Raw genomic sequence first — 22,348 nt, 5'->3', positions numbered from 1 at the left:
GAATTTTCAGTTAATCAATAATCTTAACATTTTATGTCATAGGAAGTATAATGGTCTATATAATTATTACAAACAAAATTAAAAATTAAATTATGCCCCCTCCCCGTGGCGGTTGCCGGTTTTAGATTTGCTTCTGTGTGCCTACATGAACATCATCGTGTGCACAGATTTAGAGAAGGGGTGGGAGTGAGGGGTCCAGACCCCCCCTCCCCATGAAAATTCGTAAATTACCAAAAATACACCTTGGACCCCAATGCTCTTACAGACATGTAAACGCTCTAACCCATTGCGCTTCAATGTTAGGTAACATTATTTGGGGGGTAAATATTTAATCAATAGTCAACATACTTTATTGTTTATCTCAATAGGAAGTATACATGTACATCACAATATGCAGGTGTCCTGCACCACCTTAAAGCTGTTATTTACCTAATAAAATAGTGCAAGTGGATTTGAAGAATAGGTCATAAAAATACATGCATGTTACAAATGACTGATCTTTGTCTGAAGTTACGTACACAACACAGGTTTGCATGTCTCATTAGCGGGTACTAGTTTTACCCAGCTCTTCGATTAGATGGGTTCACGTGTATACATACATGGGTGTTGCTAAAACGCGGAACGGAAAACGGAACGGAAGGAAAACGGAAAATCTTATCTAATGTTATTTACATCATAGATTTGTTAAGTATGCTAAAACGATATACTTTATGTACCTTTTTAATTTTTTTTGAAAGATTAGCAATATTAGATTATTTATTCAAGAATATTTATTTCCTCAAAATTAACAGTACATGCATTGACCACTATATTCTGTCCCAAAATATCCTCGATTCACTTTTTGCTGTATATTTATATATACCTCAGGGTTCAAGCGATTCTCTTTTAGAACCATTAAACATTCTCATTATTTTTTCTTTAAAACGTCCTCTCTAGCTTATCAGCTGGTATAAATACACGGCTAAAAATAAAGAAGTCTACGGGGTTTTGCATTTTAACAGACCCGGATGATGGTGTTGAAAAATTGTGCAAGGTCTTCTGAGTGACTTCCAAATGTAGAAAAGATGTCAACATTTTCCATTATAAATCGTCCAAATGTGCTGCATGAATATTTTGGGATCGACAGACTATAGTCCCAATATATAATCGGAAAATCAAACCAGGCAACGTCTAGAGCTCTCTATTCGGATCATATGTATATAGCTGCTGGAATAAACAACTGCATGCTTTGTAATGCAAACGTAAACAAAATTGCATTGCTAAAAATACTAGTTTCACAAATTACTAGTTTCACAAATTACCGGGTATTTTAATGTTTACTGTATTTTAATTTTTTAATGTCGTCAGTCCTACAGTTTTTTTCTTCCATCTCAATGATACTGTATCGTCTGTATGATAAAAGATCGTCTAGAACACCGAAAATTCAATTTTGATGTAAGTATATACATGTACATCATATTTGAAATAATATAAAAATACTCAAAACACGCATAAAACGCTTTCACTAACTGCGTACGTTATGCTAATATGCCAGCAATACCATATAAGAAAAAAAGTAAAAAGTTATAGCTAATTTGCTCGTTTAATCATGTTAATGTTTCACAATTCGTATACATTTGATTTTTCCGTTTCGTACTCAACTAAAGCCGAATGAATACAATGCTATAATTGATAGACATTCATATGAATATTAATAAGATAGCAACATGTTGATAATCATTCATTAGATATAAATAAAAGATACAAAGTAAATCGTTTCTGGCCAGTCTATACCCTTTTTAAGGGATAAACGTGATGATATTTTCCATTCCGTTCCGTTTTCCGTTCCGCGTTTTAGCAACACCCATACATACATGTCTGTGTTTTCCGTATGCAGAAAAGGATTACGGTAGTTAAGATCAGCTAAAGGAATTCATTATTGTGTTTTAATTGGATTATCATTATGATGTTGACCAATTTAGGTAAGCATAATACATGTAGTAGCAGTAGCACAATATAATAAGATGCCAGCATGGGATTCCTGCCAGCATACATACACATGTATATAAGTTCTACTTTCACTTTCTAAATGTAATCTCCCTTTGACAGCATACTGTATCATCATCTTTTAATATTTAAATAAGCTTATCATCGTTACCTATCCTATCGCATTTGTAAAGTTTCTGTCATTTTAGTTGCAAAAGTTATTTTTTTCATTTGTCAGACTGCATGCACTGTTGAGTTGACCCCATATTGACCCTGTATAAACAATTTCTTATTAAATTTGTGTATTTCATATGTAAGTAAGTGTAGACACTTATATTTTTGATATGAGTAATAATAGGAAGGAAGGAGTATTTCTTTCTTAATGTATTATATAAATGCATCAAATACAATGTAGGTCATAACCTTATGGGACTGATCTGACCCCACGAAACAGGAAAATACAAAATATCTTCTAAAGTCATTATGATGCATTAACTGGTGTAAAGTACATTAATGACCCCCAGGTGTTGTCTTTAACCCCCCCCCCCCCCCCCCCCCCGCCTTTATGAAATAGGAAATGATCATACACTGTATATTTTGTTAACTTCTGAGATCTGAGATCCTCATCCCTAAACCGTTTAATTTATTTTTGCTCTTTGTGTCATTGCGCGTAAAATTGTATTGTAAGATTATGCCCCCTTGGAGACACCCTGACATTTTAGAACTAGAAATAATAATGTATTTTATCTTATTCATATGTTATACAGTAGTGTTTGATCCATGTGGGTAATTCCTAGCCTAATGATGTCACTGCTTTGTTTAGGAGACTTTACAATTGCCCCAAATAGGTGAATACACATGGCAGTGATGCATATAACATTTTGTTTATAAATCTTAAAAATTGAATTAAGCTATTTCCAAAATGTTAATGTGAATCACGAGAGAAAAAGCAATCAAGAAATGATTTAAAATTTGCTACTGTACACATGTAAGAATGTATTAAGAAGACTGAATCTTTATAAGCAGGTTAGATTGGGGGGGGGGATGAATGTGGAGTATAAACATTTATAATTTGAATCATTTATTGTTATTAATTAATTTTAACTTGTCAACGAATACTACTTATTGATCCCAAGGTAGAAATATGACCTCTGATCGTATCTCAATAGATCATTTGTCAATTATGCAAGGTGTAATGTAATTTTTTTTAAGAATAACATTTTTTACCAGTTTATAAAAGTTTTTAGACACCCAAATTATATTTTGATTTTAATAGATTATTCGACAAGGAAGGGGGAGGGGGGGAAGAGAGAGAACAGTTTATATTTGAGTTTGTTTGGGAGTGGGGGTTCCAAGTCATATATTTGACAATTTTTTACAGCGAATTACAGAATACCAGTAGAGTTTTCAATAGCTTGCTAGATTGATCAATAGGGTATTCAATTTGGTCAGCAAGGTATCACATTAGGTTTAAATCTAGGTCATGTGATTACTCAGGTATGACAGCAATAGAGTGAGTAAATCTGGTTAACATTTGCACGTTTTGGGCCTTTTTGTTTCTCTCTGTTATCCTACATTACTGCTATAAAAGTCTGAACTAATTTAGCAGTCAGCACAAAAAAAACTATTAGTGCTGTAAGATGCACCAGGAATCAGGGAACCAAAATATTTAATGATTTTTTGAAGTGAAAAATACCTCCTTTTTTAAGTTATGCTTTTCTCTTTTGTTTGTTTCTTCAGAACTGCCTTTTGAATTACATTTTTTGAAAAACAAAATTCAAATTACTCCAAGCAGAATTGATGCTCTATAGAGTCCAGTGCTGTCCAGGTGAACATTCTTTTTAAACATCTATGAATAGAATAGCTAACAATAGGAGAGAGTGTTCTAGAGGTTTTCTTTGTGTAAAATGAATGGGTTGAGTGCAAAATAACAATCTACACTTGAGTAACCACAGGACCTAGATTTAAACCTGATGTGATACCTTGCTGACCAAATTGAATACCCTATTGAGCAATCCAACAAGCTATTGAAAACTCTACCGGTATTCTGTAATTCGCTGTAATGTAATTTAAAATAAGACTAAGCCATACTACAGTCATGAACATGAATAGTATAGAACAAAACACAAACTAATACATGTACATGTATATATACATAGGAAGTATTACAAAACAGATGATTGATCTATATCTGGGTTCTTAAATTGAATCATATATCATGTACATATTATATTATTGTTTCTTTGTTCAAGGCATTTAAGGTGGTATGTAGGTCATGATCCCAAGTGCTCTTCCTGAAATTATCAAATATCATAAAAACCATTGAGATCCCCACCTTAATCCAAAGATATTATTCCTCCTTAGGTCATGCAGGCGCATCAGATCATTATGGCATGTAAGTCATGACCCTAAGGGGTCATCCTGACCCCCTTAGAATCAGAAATTGTCAATTATCTTTAAATTATTGATGTTTGATGATCCTATCTCTATTTAATCTTTATTAATTATTAAGTCTCCTGAATGAAGTTTGGAGACTTATTGTTTTTGTACGGTTCTTAATACATGTATATATTCTTCATCTTCTTTTTCTTCTTTCCCGCTCTGAACTTGTTTCTCAGAGATGGCTGAACATAATTGTACAAAACTCTAGGATATGATAGGCCTGCAAATCTAGTTGTGCACCCTGGTTTGGTTTTTCTCATTTTGGGTTAGACAACCACTTTTCGGGGGAGGGGGGGGGGGGGGAGGGGGGTGTCAAAAGGGTGTGGGGTCTAACATTGAACCTTGTAGAAAGAATCATAGACTCTATTGTAAATGGTACCTTGAAAACGGACAAAGATAATAATATAGGGTTTTCATAATCATATATTGGCTGTTACTGGCAATATATAGGGTTTATTAGATCTGACCCCTGGGGTCATCCCCACCCCCAGGAATTTGAAATTACCATATATCTCAGAAACTGTTATAATCATGACCCCTAAACCATATATATTCATGTTTCTGATGTCAAGGGGCATCAAATGTTATGTAGGTCATGGGCCCTGTGGGTGGTCCTGACGCCCTCAAACAGCAAGTCCCTTAATATCTTCAAAACAGTTGAGATCCCCACCCTTAAACCATATATATTCTTGTACCTTGTGTCAAGGGGCATCAAACGGTATGTAGGTCATGGGCCCCGGGGATTGTCATGACCCCCCTTGAACAGGAAGTGCACGAATATCTCGAAAACGGTTGAAATCCCCACCCCTTAACCATATATATTCTTGATCCTTAAAGGGCATCAAAAGGTATGTAGCGGTAGGTAATGGGCCTCAGGGTTAAATTTAATTTTTCAAAACCGTAATGCACATCTATGGAACAGTTCCTTTCATATCCCAAGATATGATGTGTCTATCCATTAAATCATAAAAGGAGTTCTAGGATCTATGTTTTTTTTAAAGTGATAAACGTCAATTTTCTGCTACATTTTGACTCCCTGGATGAAATTTAAATTTTGAAAACCTTACTGCACATCTATAGAACAGTCCCTATCATATCCCAAGATATGATTGTCTATCCATTAAATCATAAGAGGAGCTCTTGGATCAATGTTTGATTTTTTAGTGATAAACGTCAATTTTCTGCTACTATTTGACTCCCAGGATGAAATTTAAATTTTTAAAACCTTATTGCACATCTATAGGACAGCCCCAATTATATCCCAAGAGATGATGTAGCTACTCCAAAAGTTGTAAGAGGAGTTCTGGGAACCATATTTTTTTTGCCGAAAAACGTCATTTTTTGTTGCCCACTGATCCCCTTAATTAAAAAAAAAATTCTGGAACCTGATCATGCCTCAATATGACACCCCCAATCATATTCTAGAAGATCATTTGGCTACTGCTTAAAAAAAATGACGTTTTTTAAACCAGTTTTTTTGTAAAAAAACGTCATTTTTTAGCCATTAAATGACCCCCAGGACAAAATTGAAAATTCCGAAACCTTATTGCGCATCTATAGGATACCCTAAAACATATTCCAAAAGATGATTTGTCTACTTTTGAAAATGTAGGAGGAGTTCGAGGAAGAAGGTTTTTTGTGAAAAAACGTCATTTTTTACCAATTATTTGACCCCCAGGACTAACAGAGAATTTTTGAAACTTTTTTACAAAACAACATGATACCCCAAATCAAACTCCAAGAGTTCAGTTTGCTGGTTTATAAGATGTAAGAGCAGTTTGAGAAAGTAAAACGTGACAGACGGACGGACGGACGGACGGACAGACAGACGGACGGACGGACGGAACAGGGTAACAACAATATACCCGAACTTTCTTTAGAAAGTGCGGGTATAATAATTCTAAATTTTCCCCCTTCACAGAGGGTGTGACCCTTCATCTGAACGAACTTGAATCCCCTTTACCCAGTGATGCTTTGTGCCAAGTTTGTTTCAAATCGGCCCAGTGGTTATGGAGAAGATGAAATTGCAAAAAAGTTTATAACAACGATGACGACGACAATGACGACAGAAAATGGACAAATCTAGATTTGAGCCTTTGGTTCAGGTAAGCTAAAAACAATTGGTTTTTGCTATATCAAAAATAGATAACTTTTTCCTGTCAATAGTTATGAACAAACTGATTTCATATACATGTACATTATTTTGCTTTTTGGGAGTTGACTTTAATCAACTCTCCTATGCACTTACTCGGGCAAACCGAAAGTGAAACAGTGTTTGGACCTAAGCACAAATCAATACCGCTGACAACACTTAAGTCTTCAAAATAATCGATAAATCCGATGCAATGTATTCTGAAGCATTGTTTTTTTAGAAAACTTATTGATTAATACCTTGAAAATTGTTAGATTTTAAATGGTACAAACAATTTAGATATTTTTTGAAGTCGTATGTATTCCTACGCTAGAGTTCAATGTACTGTGGAATCATTAAAATTCGTGGTGGCTCAATTTTCGTGGAATTCCTGGGTAGCCATCCCCTACCAATTTACATCCTTGACAAAAACAAATTTTGAAAGAGTTTGTTATCTTAATGATACTAAAAACCGACAAATCCACAAAATGACATCCCCACGAATAAGCAAAAATCCCTAAATCCACGAAAATTGACCCCCCACGAATTTAAATGATTCCACAGTAGTCTCATTCAACCAGACGCTTGGCTGTCTCCGTTAATATCTGACAAAACATAGAATCTCTACTGTTTTTCGGAGATAAACGGAAACGGCCGAGCGTTTCATTGAAAAAAAACTTGCCTGGGTCCATACAATTTCTCAGAAATATTTCGATTACTGATACTACTTGCCATGCAAAATCATATATCGTTGATTTTAAAATAAATGATAATCGATAAAATCAACTCCCGTCAGTACTTCAGTACTTTGATTAATATTGTGATTAGTTCTTATATCATTGATGTACAAGTTCAATTATTCTTTGTGATATTTATCTCTTCACTGTCCAGGCCTACCTTACAGGATCCTCTGAAGCTCCAAATGGAAGATTACCAAAGTCTGAACAGCCTACCTCATCTTCCATGGGGGATGAAAAATCTTGAAACATATAACAAAGATAATGCAAGAAAACATGATTTTAAATAATTATATAGCCAGCTGGGCAGTGTGGAGAACAAATCAGAAAAAATTCACTGTCAATCTTGTATAAGCTCAGCAAGCTAGTACAAGATTCACCATGGTTATGAGGTTCTGACTACACTTATCAATAAGAATCTTAAATTTTTTTCCACAATTTCTGCCTTGTTTGTATCAGCCTTTCTTCTTGCTCAGTGCATATAGTTCATTAACAAATATTTGTATTCAGTATAAATAAAACGAAATTATCCCTTCATTAAATGCAAATTTACCCCACTTAATCATAAAGAAATAAACTGACAATAATGTTTGTTTGACTGTTTTGTGTCTGGCATCAAGTACACAGGATGTCTGCCATGCTGTCTGTCACTCATTATAAATAACACAAACTGCTCTTTTGAAATACCATTAACATATTTTTTTTTATTGTTCTTTTTTTTTATTATTTTTAAAAACATGTTAAAGGGATTATTAAGGGAAGAAAAACCATCAAATGCACATCCTGAAAGCTGCACTCTGATGCAAACATGCAAGTTCAGACTCATGCAGTCCCCTACCTTTAGAATTCACCCGTACATAAACTAGACAGAGATAAGAATCGTTTTGTATAACTGCTTATCATAAAAGTAAAATAAAGTTACCGCCTTTGTGATTTTAAAAACATAGAAAAAAGATTTAATACACTGTGCAATTTTTAAGTGAGGCTTAATCGGTGTGTACATGTACCTGGTGGTTCTTGGGGCCAGGTAGAATTGTGCCACTCTGTCAGAATGTAGGTGAACCTCACAGCGACCATGACTGTGGGTCTTGGCATCACCTGTGTTGCCTGGAAAAAACCCCCACCAATGTTCATACATGTATATAAATTACAGGTAGTTTTTTTTAGTCCCATCTGTTCCATCTATATCACTTAGACTAATGATGGAAACAATATGAACATCAAACTGGTTCTTAAATGATTTAAATATTTACAGCTGTTAAACATATATGATCCTTAATCTTTGAATAATTTGAGACCACTTGCCATATTTTCTCAATTCAATTCAATGCTTTGCTAATAGATACAAATCAACCCCTCCACCCAACCACCCACCGATGCAGTTTTGTAATTTGTATAGTGGGATGCCGCCTGCACAAGAATTTACATCCAAAAATGTATAAACATTTGTAAACATAAAAGCTAATATTTTTTATACTGGAAAGGGTTACCCAATTAAAATCACAATGAACCAGTAATTTTTGATTTAGTACCCTTGAACATTAGCCTCCAATAAAAGAACATGATTCTAGTTTACATGAGAAATGAAATATACAGAACCATTTTGGCCTTGAAGACATCAAGCAGCCCAGATAGATGGCTGTACTGAGGGGGAGCTGTCTTGAGGTGAATGACATCAAAGTCAATGGAGGAGCCCGGCAGTACACAGGCCCCAGAGAACATCTGTCTCCAGTACTGCTGGATCTGTATGAACACTGGCACAGGGCTGTAACACAGTCACCACATAACTGCTACATTATGTATCAACTTCATAGTTGCTTATTGTTGTTACAAGGGTTCCTACCAACACATTTTGGTCAAATTTTCCAATAAAATAAAACATGCTTTTTTTTTACCGATGCTTCAATTTTCATAATAATTTTCATTATCTTTTTTCTTAAGTCATTCACGAATTTTTATGAATTATATCAGTCAATTTAATATCTACAGACTATTGGCTGTTCTTTTCTACCACGTCATGGGGTCTGACATTAGACTTACCTTCCTGTGTTGTTAAGGGCTATGGAGACTGAGCTGAGCAGGATCTTTATCCTACTCTCTGATTCTATTGCAGCAGACGACTGGGAGGGTGTAATGACAACAAACTCTTGTAAGCCAAACCTAAGCAGGGAAATTAAAGGTCCTTGTAAAAATAGAAATGAGTCTACTCCATATGTTTTAAAACTGATAAGAAAGTAAAGAGACAGAAAGTTTTCTGAAAGGTACCGGTACTTGGCTTACCATCTTGAAAGACAGTGTGATTTTGATGGGAAGTCATTATCCAAACTCATCATGTCGGCCATGACTGTGGGTAAAGCCTCTGGAGACATTCAAAAAAAATTCTATTAAAAAGCTATTTATATCTTTATACTTTGTCATAACAGTAGTTTAGTTTTCAGAATAACTCCTACTTATACTCATGTTTGCTTTGCAAGGATTCTGTCCATAACTTTATTCATTTCAATGTCTCTTTTAAAATCATTATCAGAAATTTAATTGAGTGTAAAGATGAGTGATGACTCTAAAATGATATTTTAATGACCTTTAATGACAGATAAAGAGCTAGAGAAATCATGGTGAACACAAAAGAATGGAAATGAAGCTATAATGTCTGTTGAAAAAGAAGTTAGAAAATGACTTACACTCATCTTGGTGGCCAATGGTCTAAACCATTTGTTTTCAGATGAGTATAAACAAATCTGCCTCTTGGTTAGTGAAGATGGCTTTCCATCTGAAGGTTAATAGTGAAGGAGATTTTCCTTCTAAAGGTAAGTGAATAAGACTTTCCCTCTGGTTTGTGAAGAAGACTTACCCTTTTAAGGTTAGTGAAGAAGACTTACCCTCTGAAGGTTAGGGAAGAAGACTTACCCTCTGAAGGTTAGGGAAGAAGACTTACCCTCTGAAGGTTAGGGAAGAAGACTTGACTTACACTCTGAAGGTTAGGGAAGAAGACTTACTCTCTGAAGGTTAGGGAAGAAGACTTACCCTCTGAACTTTCCTTTTCCTCAGATTCATCATCAGGACTTGGTCTGGATTCTTCTCCAGATTTCTGTATGTCGTCTCGCTCCAGATACTTGTACGTCACAAGAAACGAAAAGTCAGCAAAACTGATGGATTCTTTCTTCTCATGCCATTTACCAGTGCTGAGACTGCCCTGTTTAATAAAAAGAAATCTGTACAGAGTAAAATAATGTTCTGTAAAACTTGTGTGTCACTAAAAGATTGTGTGATAAAGTGCCAACCATATCTGGCTGGTTTGTAACTGACCATGAAAACTCTCTTATGCTTATGATTTTATTAGAACAATTAAGTTAGTCATTGGAGACTGACCCTGGTTCAATCCATGTTCTCTGAGCTATATTATGTTTTGAAAAACTATACCAGTACACTCCCTTAGAAAGGATTATCTTAGGAGAAGACTAGGTGAACAATATTTCAATTTAATGATAGGAGTTTTGTCTTATCCTTCTTACATTTGTCAATAAAAAACACGTATATCTTCAATTTAATTCACATTTTCACATTCACATTTACTTGCTCTGACATCATAAAATGTTACAAATACCAAGCACTTTTATTGACATTTGCCAAACACCACTACAACTTATATTCCACTTGTATTGAAACCAATTATTTCAAAATAAAACTTAATCCCTAGACTCAATTTCTCATTTTCTTTGCAATAATAAAACATAACTCTTAAACTGAATTTCTAATATTAAATTTTTGTTTATATTGAAGTAAATGATCCATCTGCTGATAATGAGTTTTTTAAAAAAGTTTTCCAAGACAGCTTCTGTAATGGTTTTACGACTTTAAAATTACGTTGGTAGTAACCAAGGTTTCAGTAAATGATTTTTCACCTGCTGTGATATAATTTCCCTGCATGTGTTATAAATATATAAGAAATAAACAAGTAACAGTTATCAAAGAAGCTGAATTGCCTTCTGTGGAATCCTTTTAATTCGTGGGGGCTAATGTTCATGGTTAGCCAAAATTTTCTTAGTAATTTCGTTGGTTGCAAGTTCAGAAAATTTTTTATTAATATAAAACAGATGCTTGTATGTGGGGATGTAAATTCATGGGCAAAGGTTACCCAAGAAAGCTACGAACATTGGTCCCCCACGAACAATGATGATTCAAAAGTAGCTGATAAAACAAAACTATTTCAATTTGTTACCTTTTGGTCAATTTTGCTTCAGTATTCTTAATTTTGATTGGTTTCTCAAATTTCGATGTAATATAATTTAATGAGCTTGTATCTTTTCAAAAACATTTTTTTATAAATTGTAATTTGATGCTTTAATTACGGTACCCTTGGGGCCGGAGGTAGAGGGTTACTGTTGACTAACTTCCATTCGTGTAAAACTTCCTCTAGTCTGGCCACATATCTGAAACAAAAGAACATGAATACTATGTACCTCACATTTAAAATAACTTTAAAAAGATTTAAAAACAATCAATACATGAATTTCACTTTATCAAAGTTGATACACAATTATAAACAGAGGAGTGTATATGCTTCAGATAAATACACATAAAACACAAAACAATCAAATAAATACATGAAATTCCTCTGAAAGGACACAGGTTCTCGCATTAATATTCCATCTAACTGCAGAATTTCATGTTAAGTCAATATCAAATATTGTAAAATGCATTGACATTAATTGGTTAAAAATTTGATGTAAAAACACAATTTTCATGTAAATTAATTTTAAAAAATAAGAGTCATTCAATCAGCCACAATTTGTTCCCATTAAAGCACAATAATGTTATTTCTGAACAAATCTATTTGAATAATAAAGATTACCTTTTGGTCCCTAATATTGTAAACTTTTCCAATATTGTTATTAAATTTTCTCCAAAACTCAACATCATTTGCCACTTACAACCACAGTAGTAAATATTACAATAAAAAAACTTATAATAATCTCTGATTGGAAATAAATATAACCAATTTATAGTAAAATTGACACAAATATAGATGTAGGGCACTGATAAGGCAATTCTTAACCCATTACCCCTCCATTTTTTAAAATTCTTCAAATTTCCCTAGTAATATTGATTCTATGAATTGAAAAGCAACCCAAATACAAGTACACTTTATCTGGACAATTTAAACATAGTAGGATATGGGGCAAAGAGTCAATGTCCTAAGGGGCAGTTTGATACAAACTGTTTGTGCTCCAGTAACTACATTTAAACAGTCTGGGAAAATTACATCAGTGATTTTTCATCCTTAGGTGTTTTTTTTATTTAAAATAATTTTAACCTTTATGACAACATGACATGCTTCAATGCAACCACACTAAGCATCCATTTCAGTAAATTTCTATTTTTCATCTTTTTAAGCCTCTATGACATCACAACATACTTTAGTGCAACCTCTTGGCATCTGGGTCAATAAATTCCTGTTCCTTCAACTTTTATATTTTTTCAAATGTTTAACTTTAGCAATAAAAATGTAGCTATTTTTCCGCGTTTATTGCCCAGAATTTGATATTTTAAACATGACTTGGCGTTTAAAAATAAATCACATACGTCTACCAATAAATAAAGCATTGATGGGAAATTGTTTTTTTTCTTTTACAGATCAAGCTTGAACGATTTTTTTCCAATCTGTTTCGTTCAATTGCACATAAATTCAATTAAATGTCACGAAAATTTCAGTAAACATCATAAACATTAAGCTAAAGTGCCATTAATATTTTTTGATACAAACTTAAACTACCTGAAGAAAAAAAAATCTAAATTATGCTCATTGCTAATGACAGTTTTTTGTGCAAGTTAAAAGCACTGGAGAATTCTGATGGGATTAAACTGCTATATATAGGGATTTAAACACACATAAAATATTCTATCCTTAGCAAATACCAATGGAACACCAATGAGAAATACAAAGTGTACATGTGATTCATTTTGATATGTGTCCTGTGTTAAATTAAAAATACCAATTTTACTCTTAATTGATGTATATTTCAATAATTATTGTGTACATATCTCAATTAGCAGTTTTAAATTTACTATATTCCACTGATTATAATGTAAACATACTACATTTGGCTGTGTATTCATTTAGCGCTTTTAGTGGAATGCGGCTTCAGCTAAATCAAGTATATCGCTAAATGCCATGCATAGTTGTATAAGAATAGTCACATTCAGGAATATGCTAATTCAAATCCATGCCAACTTGTTAAAAAACTAAGAAATTATGCGCACAAGTTTGTAATTTTGCAGGAACCATCGACACGAATCAATTGGGATTTAATTAAGGAATAAGGAATCAATCTTTAAGCATTATGAGGTGATAATTTTGGTCGGGACGTTATTAAATCCAATAAAGCCCGAAGGGCTTTATGATAAATTTGATCACGGCCCGACCGAAATTATCACCTCATAATATTCAAAGAATGATTCCTTATTACCGGTACTTATATTTATATAATTTTAAACCATTGTATGATTAAATATTTAAATATAAATAAGCAAACCCTGCTGGCGCCTCATTGTTATTCCAGTACTATCTGCCTTTGGCATGGCAGGCAATCATACTTAAGCGTGGTGCGTCTTTAGGAGACAAAACTTTGGTGAAACCATCAGACTTTGACTTTGCATTGGCAACAAGCCAACAGACTTTGGTGTGACCATCAGACTATAGAGTCTTACTTATATACATCTTTAATTAACTCTATTTCAAGTCACTCACTGACAATAATAAGAAACAAGAGGCCCAGGGGCCACATCGCTCACCTGAGCAACTATAGCCTTAACTCTGATCAAATTAGCATTATACTCAGGGGCTGATAAATCCGATTGCCCGACGCACGGGGCAAGTGATTTTTCTGTTCGGGGCAAGTAAAAATTTGGTAGGGGCTTGCATGTGGGCAAGTGACTTTTTAACTTTCGCATATGTACTGAAAATGAAAGTACCATATTTTGCCGAATATAATGCAATTATATATAATAACTAGACTCTTGTTGCAAAAGCAACAAAAAGGTCTTCCGTTTTGATATAGATGTATCAATTTAACTGTAAGACATTGCTTCTCACATAAATAAAACATAGGTAATCATAGATTACTAAGCTCACCGAGACGGAGCATCACCCTTATGAGACATCACCTTCATAAGACCACCTTTATCAATTTATATGAAAATCATACTTTATGATCTTGGATATTCATGGATTCTGTTTTGACAAAATATCGTATATCATCTGATAATTTTTTTTATGATAATCATATGTTAATATGTTAATCAATACAATGATATAAAATTAAATATTGCATCATGTCATATTTCTAATATAATATATATCATATAATAAATAAAATACCGTAATAAACAATAATGAGATTTGATATTGTAACGTATGATATGACATTGTATTGTGTTATACCTTATTGTATTTGATCACATAATACAATATCATAAAATATAATACAATATAGTATCATATTACAATATCATATTACATAATACATCATAACACTGAAACATGATATTATATTGTATAATATAGAATGATATTGTATTGAATGACACTGAAACATATTTGATACATTATATGATATTATATCATATAATACAATATAATTTGATTCCAACATTGTATCTTATCAAATGATACAATATTATGTGATATGGTAAAATATTATAAAATACATTATTATATTATACATATTGCATCATATGACACAATAAAATATATTACAATATCATATAATACAATTTCATGTGATATGATAATATATCATATAAACCAATATCATATCATACAATATCGTATGATACAATATTATATAATATTACAATATCATATAATACAATTTCATGTGATATAATTCTATATTACTGAAACCAATATCATATTATACAATATTGTATTATACAATATTATAGAATATACAATATTGTATCATAGGATACAATATAATATTTTGCAATATCTTTTGTAATTGTATCATGTGATAAAATAATAAATTAAAAATACAATATAATATTATACAATATTGTATCATAATATACAATACTATACATAACAATATCATGATACATAATCATATCATAAAATATCAAAAAAAATTGATACAATATCATATCGTATCGTATAACTTTTTTATAATATAACATATGATATCATATTGTATCATATCAAACAATATTGTTTCATATCATACAATACTTTATCATAGGAATCATGTTATATCATTTATCAACAAACACATCTATCTATCGAGCTGGTTTGAGTGAGGTAGGAGATTTCTTTAGCATCCTTGATAATGGAGATCAGGCTCTGCTTCTGAAGCAACCTCTGCATTTAATTTATAATAAAATTAAATCAACTATGCAAGCTATCATCTATAAAACATGTGACCTGTTCCAAAAAACTAAACCTCATCCAGCATCCGAAACCTATGGCTCAGATTCTGCATTCAAGCCCATCAGGTGCATTTGTATCATAAGACGCATCATCCATACAAGTTTGGTGAAGTTTGGACCAGTAATAACTAAGATATCATCATCAGAGGGCACTAGCAATTAAAACCTTAACTTCCTCCAGCATCCGCAACCTATGGCTCAGATTCAGCATCCATGCCTGTCAGGTGCATCTGTATCATAAGACACACCATCCATTCAAGTTTGGTGAAGTTAGGACCAGTAATAACTAAGATTTATTTTTTAGCATCCTTGATAATGGAGATCAAGCTCTGCATCTGAAGCTACCTCTGCGATTCATTCATATTACAGTTAAATCAACTATGCAAGTTTAAAATAGTACTATCATCTATTAAACATGTGACCTGTTCCTAAAAACTTAACTTTATCCAGCATCCGAAACCAGACTATGCATTCAAGCCTGTCAGGTGCATCAGTATCATAAGACACACCATCCATGGAAGTCTGGTGAAGTAAGGACAAGTAATAACTAAGATATCATCATCAGAGGGCACCTGTTTCAAAAACTTTATCTAACCAGCTCTTAAAACCTTAACCTCCTCCAGCATCCGAAACCTATTGCTCAGATTCAGCATTCAAGCTTGTCAGGTGCATCAGTATCATAAGACGCACCATCCATACAAGTTTGGTGAAGTTAGGACCAGTAGTAACTAAGATTAATCATCAGAGGGCACCTGCAACAAAAACTTTAACCAGCTCTAAAAACCTTAACCTCTTCCAGCATCCGAAACCTATTGCTCAGATTCAGCATTCAAGCTTGTCAGGTGAATCAGTATCATAAGACGCATCATCCATACAAGTTTGGTGAAGTTAGGACCAGTAGTAACTTAGATATTGCTATCAATGGGCACCCGCAACAAAAACTTTAACCTGCTTCAAAAACCTTAACCTCCTCCAGCATCCGAAACCTATAGCTCAGATTCAGCACTCAAGCCTGTCTGGTGCATCAGTATCATAAGGCACACCATCCATGCAAGTTTGGTGAAGTACAGACCAGCAGTAACTAAGATACTGCTATCAAAGGGCACCTGCAACAAAAACTTTAACCTGGTCCAACAACCTTAACCTCCTCCAGCATCTGAAATTTAGGACCCAGATTCAGCATCCAAGTCTTTCAAGTCCATAAGTAGGTCCAGATGCATCATCCATGCAAGTTTGGTGAAGATAGGACAAGTAATAGCTTAGATACAGGACCTGCAACAAAAACTTTAACCAGGTCCGGACGCCGACGCCGACGCCGACGCCACCGCCGACGCCGACGCCGAGGGTATAGCATAAGCTCTCCTTGACTTCGTCTCGGTGAGCTAAAAATGGATATGAATATTATTGTGAATGATAAAAATATCAAAATTGGGTGTACTTCCTGTGACGACCGGAAGTTACGCAGGATAAAACAAAATAGTGTTAACACATGTACATACATAGGTCTATCATCCCAGAAAGTTTGGTTGTTCAAGTCATTACTGTTTTTGAGATCTCGTCGAAATCAGGTTTTTGGTCTCTGGACAGGAAACGGGCAAACGGAAGTGTTCAATGTAAATTGTATTCAATATTTCTTGTATACTTGCCTTTTATACATTATTTTTTATTTATCTAACTAAAATATATCAAAGGAAAACAGTTAAACTGATAGACAGCTCGATTTTTTTAACTCTTCCGGTATGGACCGGAAGTGACGGAAGACAAAATGAAACCGGTTAAACACATCTTCAATCAAATGTCTATCATTCATGAAAGTTTCATGATTTGATCATTTATAGTTTCTGAGATCTTACGGGTACAAAATGTGTTTTAAAAAAGCTACCTAAGATAATTGAGATATCTCACCGAAAGTAGAATTTTTTTGTTGATTTAACATCGCATAGTTGCCTTATGTATAGATTTATACTTAAATATTTATTTCATGGAAAAGGAATTTAATGCGTAACAATAATTATTTTTGAAGTGCTTCCGGTGACGACCGGAAGTTACGACGAGCAAAACAAAATAGTTTAAACACATCTACATACACAGGTCTATCATCCCACAGAGTTTCGATGTTCAAGTATTTGCCGATTCTAAGATCTCGAGGGAACAAGGTTTTTGGACGCGGGACAGGAAACGGACGACCGGAAATAGATTTTTAAAAAATGAGAAAAACGCCTCGAGATATTATCATTCTCTATCAGTCTTGAAAATTTCACGAAAATATATAAGCCATCTCTGAGAAATTCTGCCGACAAAAATGGGGAAAAAAAAAAGAAAGAAACAAACAAAGAAAGAAAGAAAAAACATTACAATCACTATAAGGTCTTCCGTTGAAAACGGAAGACCTTAATGATATCAATGATAAAACACACTTTTTTCAAAAAAAATCTTTACAATCTAAGGGTGATTAAATTATACACCACATTAGGCTTTTGACTTTTTTTTTCTTGGTACAGCACTGGCTATCATCATTAAATTAAATTCTCACTATATATACTGTTATTCTGAACTACGTACTGTTCTTTTGTTTGTTTATCATAATGATTAAAGCTAATTTAATCTTTGTAAGAGCTTTTAATTGCAAAAACTGTTTTGATTATAATCTTTTAAAAGATAAATACTTATAAAATGGCAATTTAACATAAATTTTAGCTGTTTATTCTATGTTCAACTTCTTTGAGCTGTGTTCACTGTCTCCATGTACTCCGCCATAACTGATGCTAAAAATAGATATGTGCCTATTATCACTCGCTAATCATTATCATAGCCTAAAGCTTTTTAAAAATTAAAATAGCAGGCTTAATATGATTACATATAATAAATTTAAACTAATCAACTCGCTGATGATTAATCATTTCACCTTTATTTTTAACACCTCTGTGGTCTTATTGAAACCACGGTTGTGCATGAACATGCGTGCGCTTGTCACCTATTATCTCAGACATTCACTTAAGGTAAAAGAAATTATTAAAACACCCAAAACTGCTAATGTTTTATACCTTTACAACAAATTCAATTAAATATCAATATGTAAAGTGTTGATTTCTTATCACATTCTCAAGAAAGCCAAGCGGAAGAGATGTTAAATCAAAACCATATATGTTTCATAAAGAGTATTTAAAGTGGAAAAATTTAATTTAAAGGGCAAAAACATCGTACGGTATGTGTATTGTTTATTTTTAATCACAATAAAGAATTTGGCATGGCTAGTAGATATTGAGGTAGGGCAAGTAAATTTGCCTAGCCACTTGCCCAAAGGCAAGTGCTTTAAAAAATGTATTTGTCATCCCCTGATTACAGTATCGAACTAAGTATAGTTGATCTTGCTAAAAAAAAATAAAAAATCTGCCAATTTTTATCCACATATTTTTTGCGGGAATATACTAAATAGCAAACCCTTTCTGTTGTACTTGTAAGAAAATTTTTCTCTATTCCTATATACCCCCCCCACCCCTTTTGGGACCCACTTTTCTCTAGGGGATCGTGGTTTCATCAAACTTTAATCTGCACAACCAGTGCTTTCACACAAGTTACAGCTTTTTGAACTGAAAACTTTTCCAGAATATTTTTAAAAATTTTCTCTATATATTCCTATGTAAAACTTCATCCCCCACTGTGGCCTCACCCTACCCCCGGCGACTATGATTTGAACAAATTTGAATCTATACTATCTGAGGATGCTTCCACTCATATTTGCGCTTTCCTGGCCTAACAGTTTTTGAGAAGAAGATTTTTAAAGATTTTCTCTATATATTCCAATGTAAAACTTGATCCCCCATTGTGGCCCTGCCCTACCCCCAGGGGCTATGATTTGAACAAACTTGAATCTACACTATCTGAGGATGCTTCCACTCTAATTTGAGCTTTTCTGGCCTAATAGTTTTTGAGAAGAAGATTTTTAAAGATTTTCTCTATATATTCCTATGTAAAACTTGATCCCCCTATTGTGGCCCCACCCTACCCCCAAGACCATGATTTGAACAAACTTGAATCTACGCTACCTGAGGATGTTTCCATACAAGATACAGCTTTTCTGGCCTAAAAGTATTTGAGAAGAAGATTTTGAAAAATACCAACAAATTTTCAATTATTCTAAATTATCTCCCTTTTAAAGAGGGTGTGGCCCTTCATTTGAAAAAAACTTGAATCCCCTTCACCCAGTGATGCTTTGTGCCAAGTTTGGTTGAAATCTGCCCAGTGGTTCTGGAGAAGAAGATAAAAATGTGAAAAGTTTACAACAACGACAACGCCGCTAACGCCAGCACCAACGACAACAGACAATGGACAAATTTTGATTAGAAAAGCTCACTTGAGCTTTCAGCTCAGGTGAGCTAAAAAAGGCTAAAAATAGGAGATGAGATATGCATATAATATATACACAAATAGTTAATGAAATATGATATTACCGGTAACTATATACTAGTACATGTGCTATTCACTTTTTAGTTATTCAAAACAGTACTTTAGGTAATACACAACATTTAAACTTAGACATATTCCTTAAAAGCATCCAAACCAAATAAACATGTCATTATTACCTTTCCCAGTCTGACGCTGTAGTAAAATCTGTGATCTCAAAGACATCAGCATCCTGTAAACAATCACTATGTACATAAATACATGAATGGCTAAGTTCTGTTCATACATGTATTTTACATGTTGAACAAGGTTTGATACTGCCTCCACATTATCACTTTTGTTAATCAAAAGAACAGAATCAAGTCCACAAACATGATACTCATGAAATAATGTATAATTTTTTTTCCATAGATAGAAGCAAGAATGTATTCTTGTAGAGTAACTCACTATTACATGTATTACTTTATAAAAAGGATTCTACATGTATCTGTTTTTAAAATCTGAAACATTTTTCAATCTGCTAAGAGAAAACAGCTACAGAATCATAATGGCTTAATATGCTCTGTCCCAAGATTATTGTAAAATATCATCAAAAACGTGAAGGAAACAGCAACTTGGGACAGACTATATATAGCTCAACTGACCTAAACAGTTACATGATAATGTTATAGTTAATTTATACTTTAAAAAGATTGCATTATATTCTCTCTCTCTCTCTCTCTCTCTCTCTCTCTCTCTCTCTCTCTTGCCCTCTCTCTCATTATTGCTTTTATCGAAAAGGTGAACCTACTGCAGATATTATATTATGCAGGGATTCATTGACAGTCAGTCCTTGAAAAAATCCCCTTGAACTGACACAACAGTTACCCTAATCAATCTGCATTGATTGGTCAATCTTCTAATCTTCATTGTTGAAGACCCCCCTTGTCATAAATTATTAATTTCACATTTGGTGCTTTCTGTAGATATCATGTATTGTAAAAAATTAAGGAACATATACATGCATTGTTATTGTTTCAGGGATTTCATCTTAAAATTTTACTGAGCAAATTTGAAATTAGCAGCAGGTGCAGAAATCATGGTGGTCCAAATTGGTAAAATTTTCTGCAGATTTGTTAAAATATTTTAAAATACCCTCCTAATTAGGAGGAGAGATGACATAAATATAAGTTTTAAGCCCTGTCAAATATCCACAGATGCATTTGATTATCTCAGCAAGGAAGGGTCCGATGGAGTGTTATACTCTGTCCCGAGTTTTTGCTTCCACCACTTTTTGCTTGATATTTCAATAATGGTAAATACCTTTGTGCTCAAACTACGTTCATCCACTAATATGAAAAATGTCCAGATTATCTGTTTTGAAACGCCCCCTCTACCGCTTCAGGTTTCAATACACATCTAAAAATTGAAAGTCTACGGGATTTTGCATTGCATCAGCCATTATTAAGCCCGGATGATAAAGTTAAAAAATTGCACGATGTATTCCGAGTGTATTATGAATGGAGAAAAGATGTAAACATTTCCCATTACAAATCTATGTATAAACTTGTTTTCGTTCCTGTGAAATTTTATGAGTGAAAATTAAGGGATAATTGTTCAATGAAGATATCTTGGATATATTCCCTTTCATCGATTTCAATTGTATTTCTTTCACAGGTATGTGTATTTTTATTAAAAATCATCAAAAATTGATGGAAGCAATAACTTGGGACAAACTATAGATACTCTATACATGGAAAATTCACCCTCATTGTTCGAACACAGCCAGGTCTGGGCGAATTAAATGCAGAGTGAAAACTGTTTGCAAATGTAGCAGGGCCAAAATTACATAGGGTCATGGCGAAAATACCCTGTATACAGTAATCAGGAATGAAAGCTGCGTGAAGCTGTTTTCACATATCTATGTGAAGCTTTATTCATATTCATATTACAAGCATATTTGCTATTTTCTGAAACCTTTCATCTGTTCATAGAACAGTGATAATAATTAGGTCATTCTCGTAAAAATTAACATGCTCAGAATCAAAATGCATATCAAAAGTCTTTATTATTTATACGGGATTTCATTTCATGGCTAAAGAAAGTAAATAACAACGTGTCAGCTGAATTTAAGCATCAATATTACAATACACTTACTTCGTCAGCTGCCATTGGGTTTGTTTTTTTGAAATAAATTGTACGTCGAGCCCGAACAGAATTGAAGTGGTTGTTTGATACCTTCATCAAAATTTTTAATGTTTTATAG

The 22,348-nt window shown here is 33.5% G+C and overlaps 1 protein-coding gene across 2 annotated transcripts in view; it reads right to left on the bottom strand.

Annotated features, from left to right (window-relative positions):
* Positions 1–22,320, bottom strand: part of LOC105339114 (rab3 GTPase-activating protein catalytic subunit) — a 31,556-nt gene extending 9,236 nt beyond the window's left edge. Inside the window, exons 1-10 of one of the 2 annotated variants that reach the window (XM_034445208.2) lie at positions 22,240–22,320; positions 20,283–20,335; positions 11,630–11,705; positions 10,300–10,468; positions 9,556–9,634; positions 9,316–9,435; positions 8,875–9,040; positions 8,283–8,382; positions 8,114–8,137; positions 7,436–7,517 (exon numbers count right to left, since the gene is read on the bottom strand). In XM_034445208.2, the coding sequence (XP_034301099.2) occupies positions 7,436–7,517; positions 8,114–8,137; positions 8,283–8,382; positions 8,875–9,040; positions 9,316–9,435; positions 9,556–9,634; positions 10,300–10,468; positions 11,630–11,705; positions 20,283–20,335; positions 22,240–22,254 (884 nt within the window). In that variant the 5' untranslated portion in view covers positions 22,255–22,320. The remainder of the gene's footprint in view (positions 1–7,435; positions 7,518–8,113; positions 8,138–8,282; positions 8,383–8,874; positions 9,041–9,315; positions 9,436–9,555; positions 9,635–10,299; positions 10,469–11,629; positions 11,706–20,282; positions 20,336–22,239) is intronic. The other variant, XM_034445209.2, reaches the window with a different exon arrangement.
* Between the last annotated feature and the right edge of the window lie 28 nt (positions 22,321–22,348).

This window comes from Magallana gigas, chromosome 2 (genome assembly GCF_963853765.1).
Source record: "Magallana gigas chromosome 2, xbMagGiga1.1, whole genome shotgun sequence".
NCBI lineage: Eukaryota > Metazoa > Mollusca > Bivalvia > Ostreida > Ostreidae > Magallana > Magallana gigas.
Note: the sequence above shows the minus strand (reverse complement) of the source record. Positions and strands in the feature narration are given on the sequence as shown.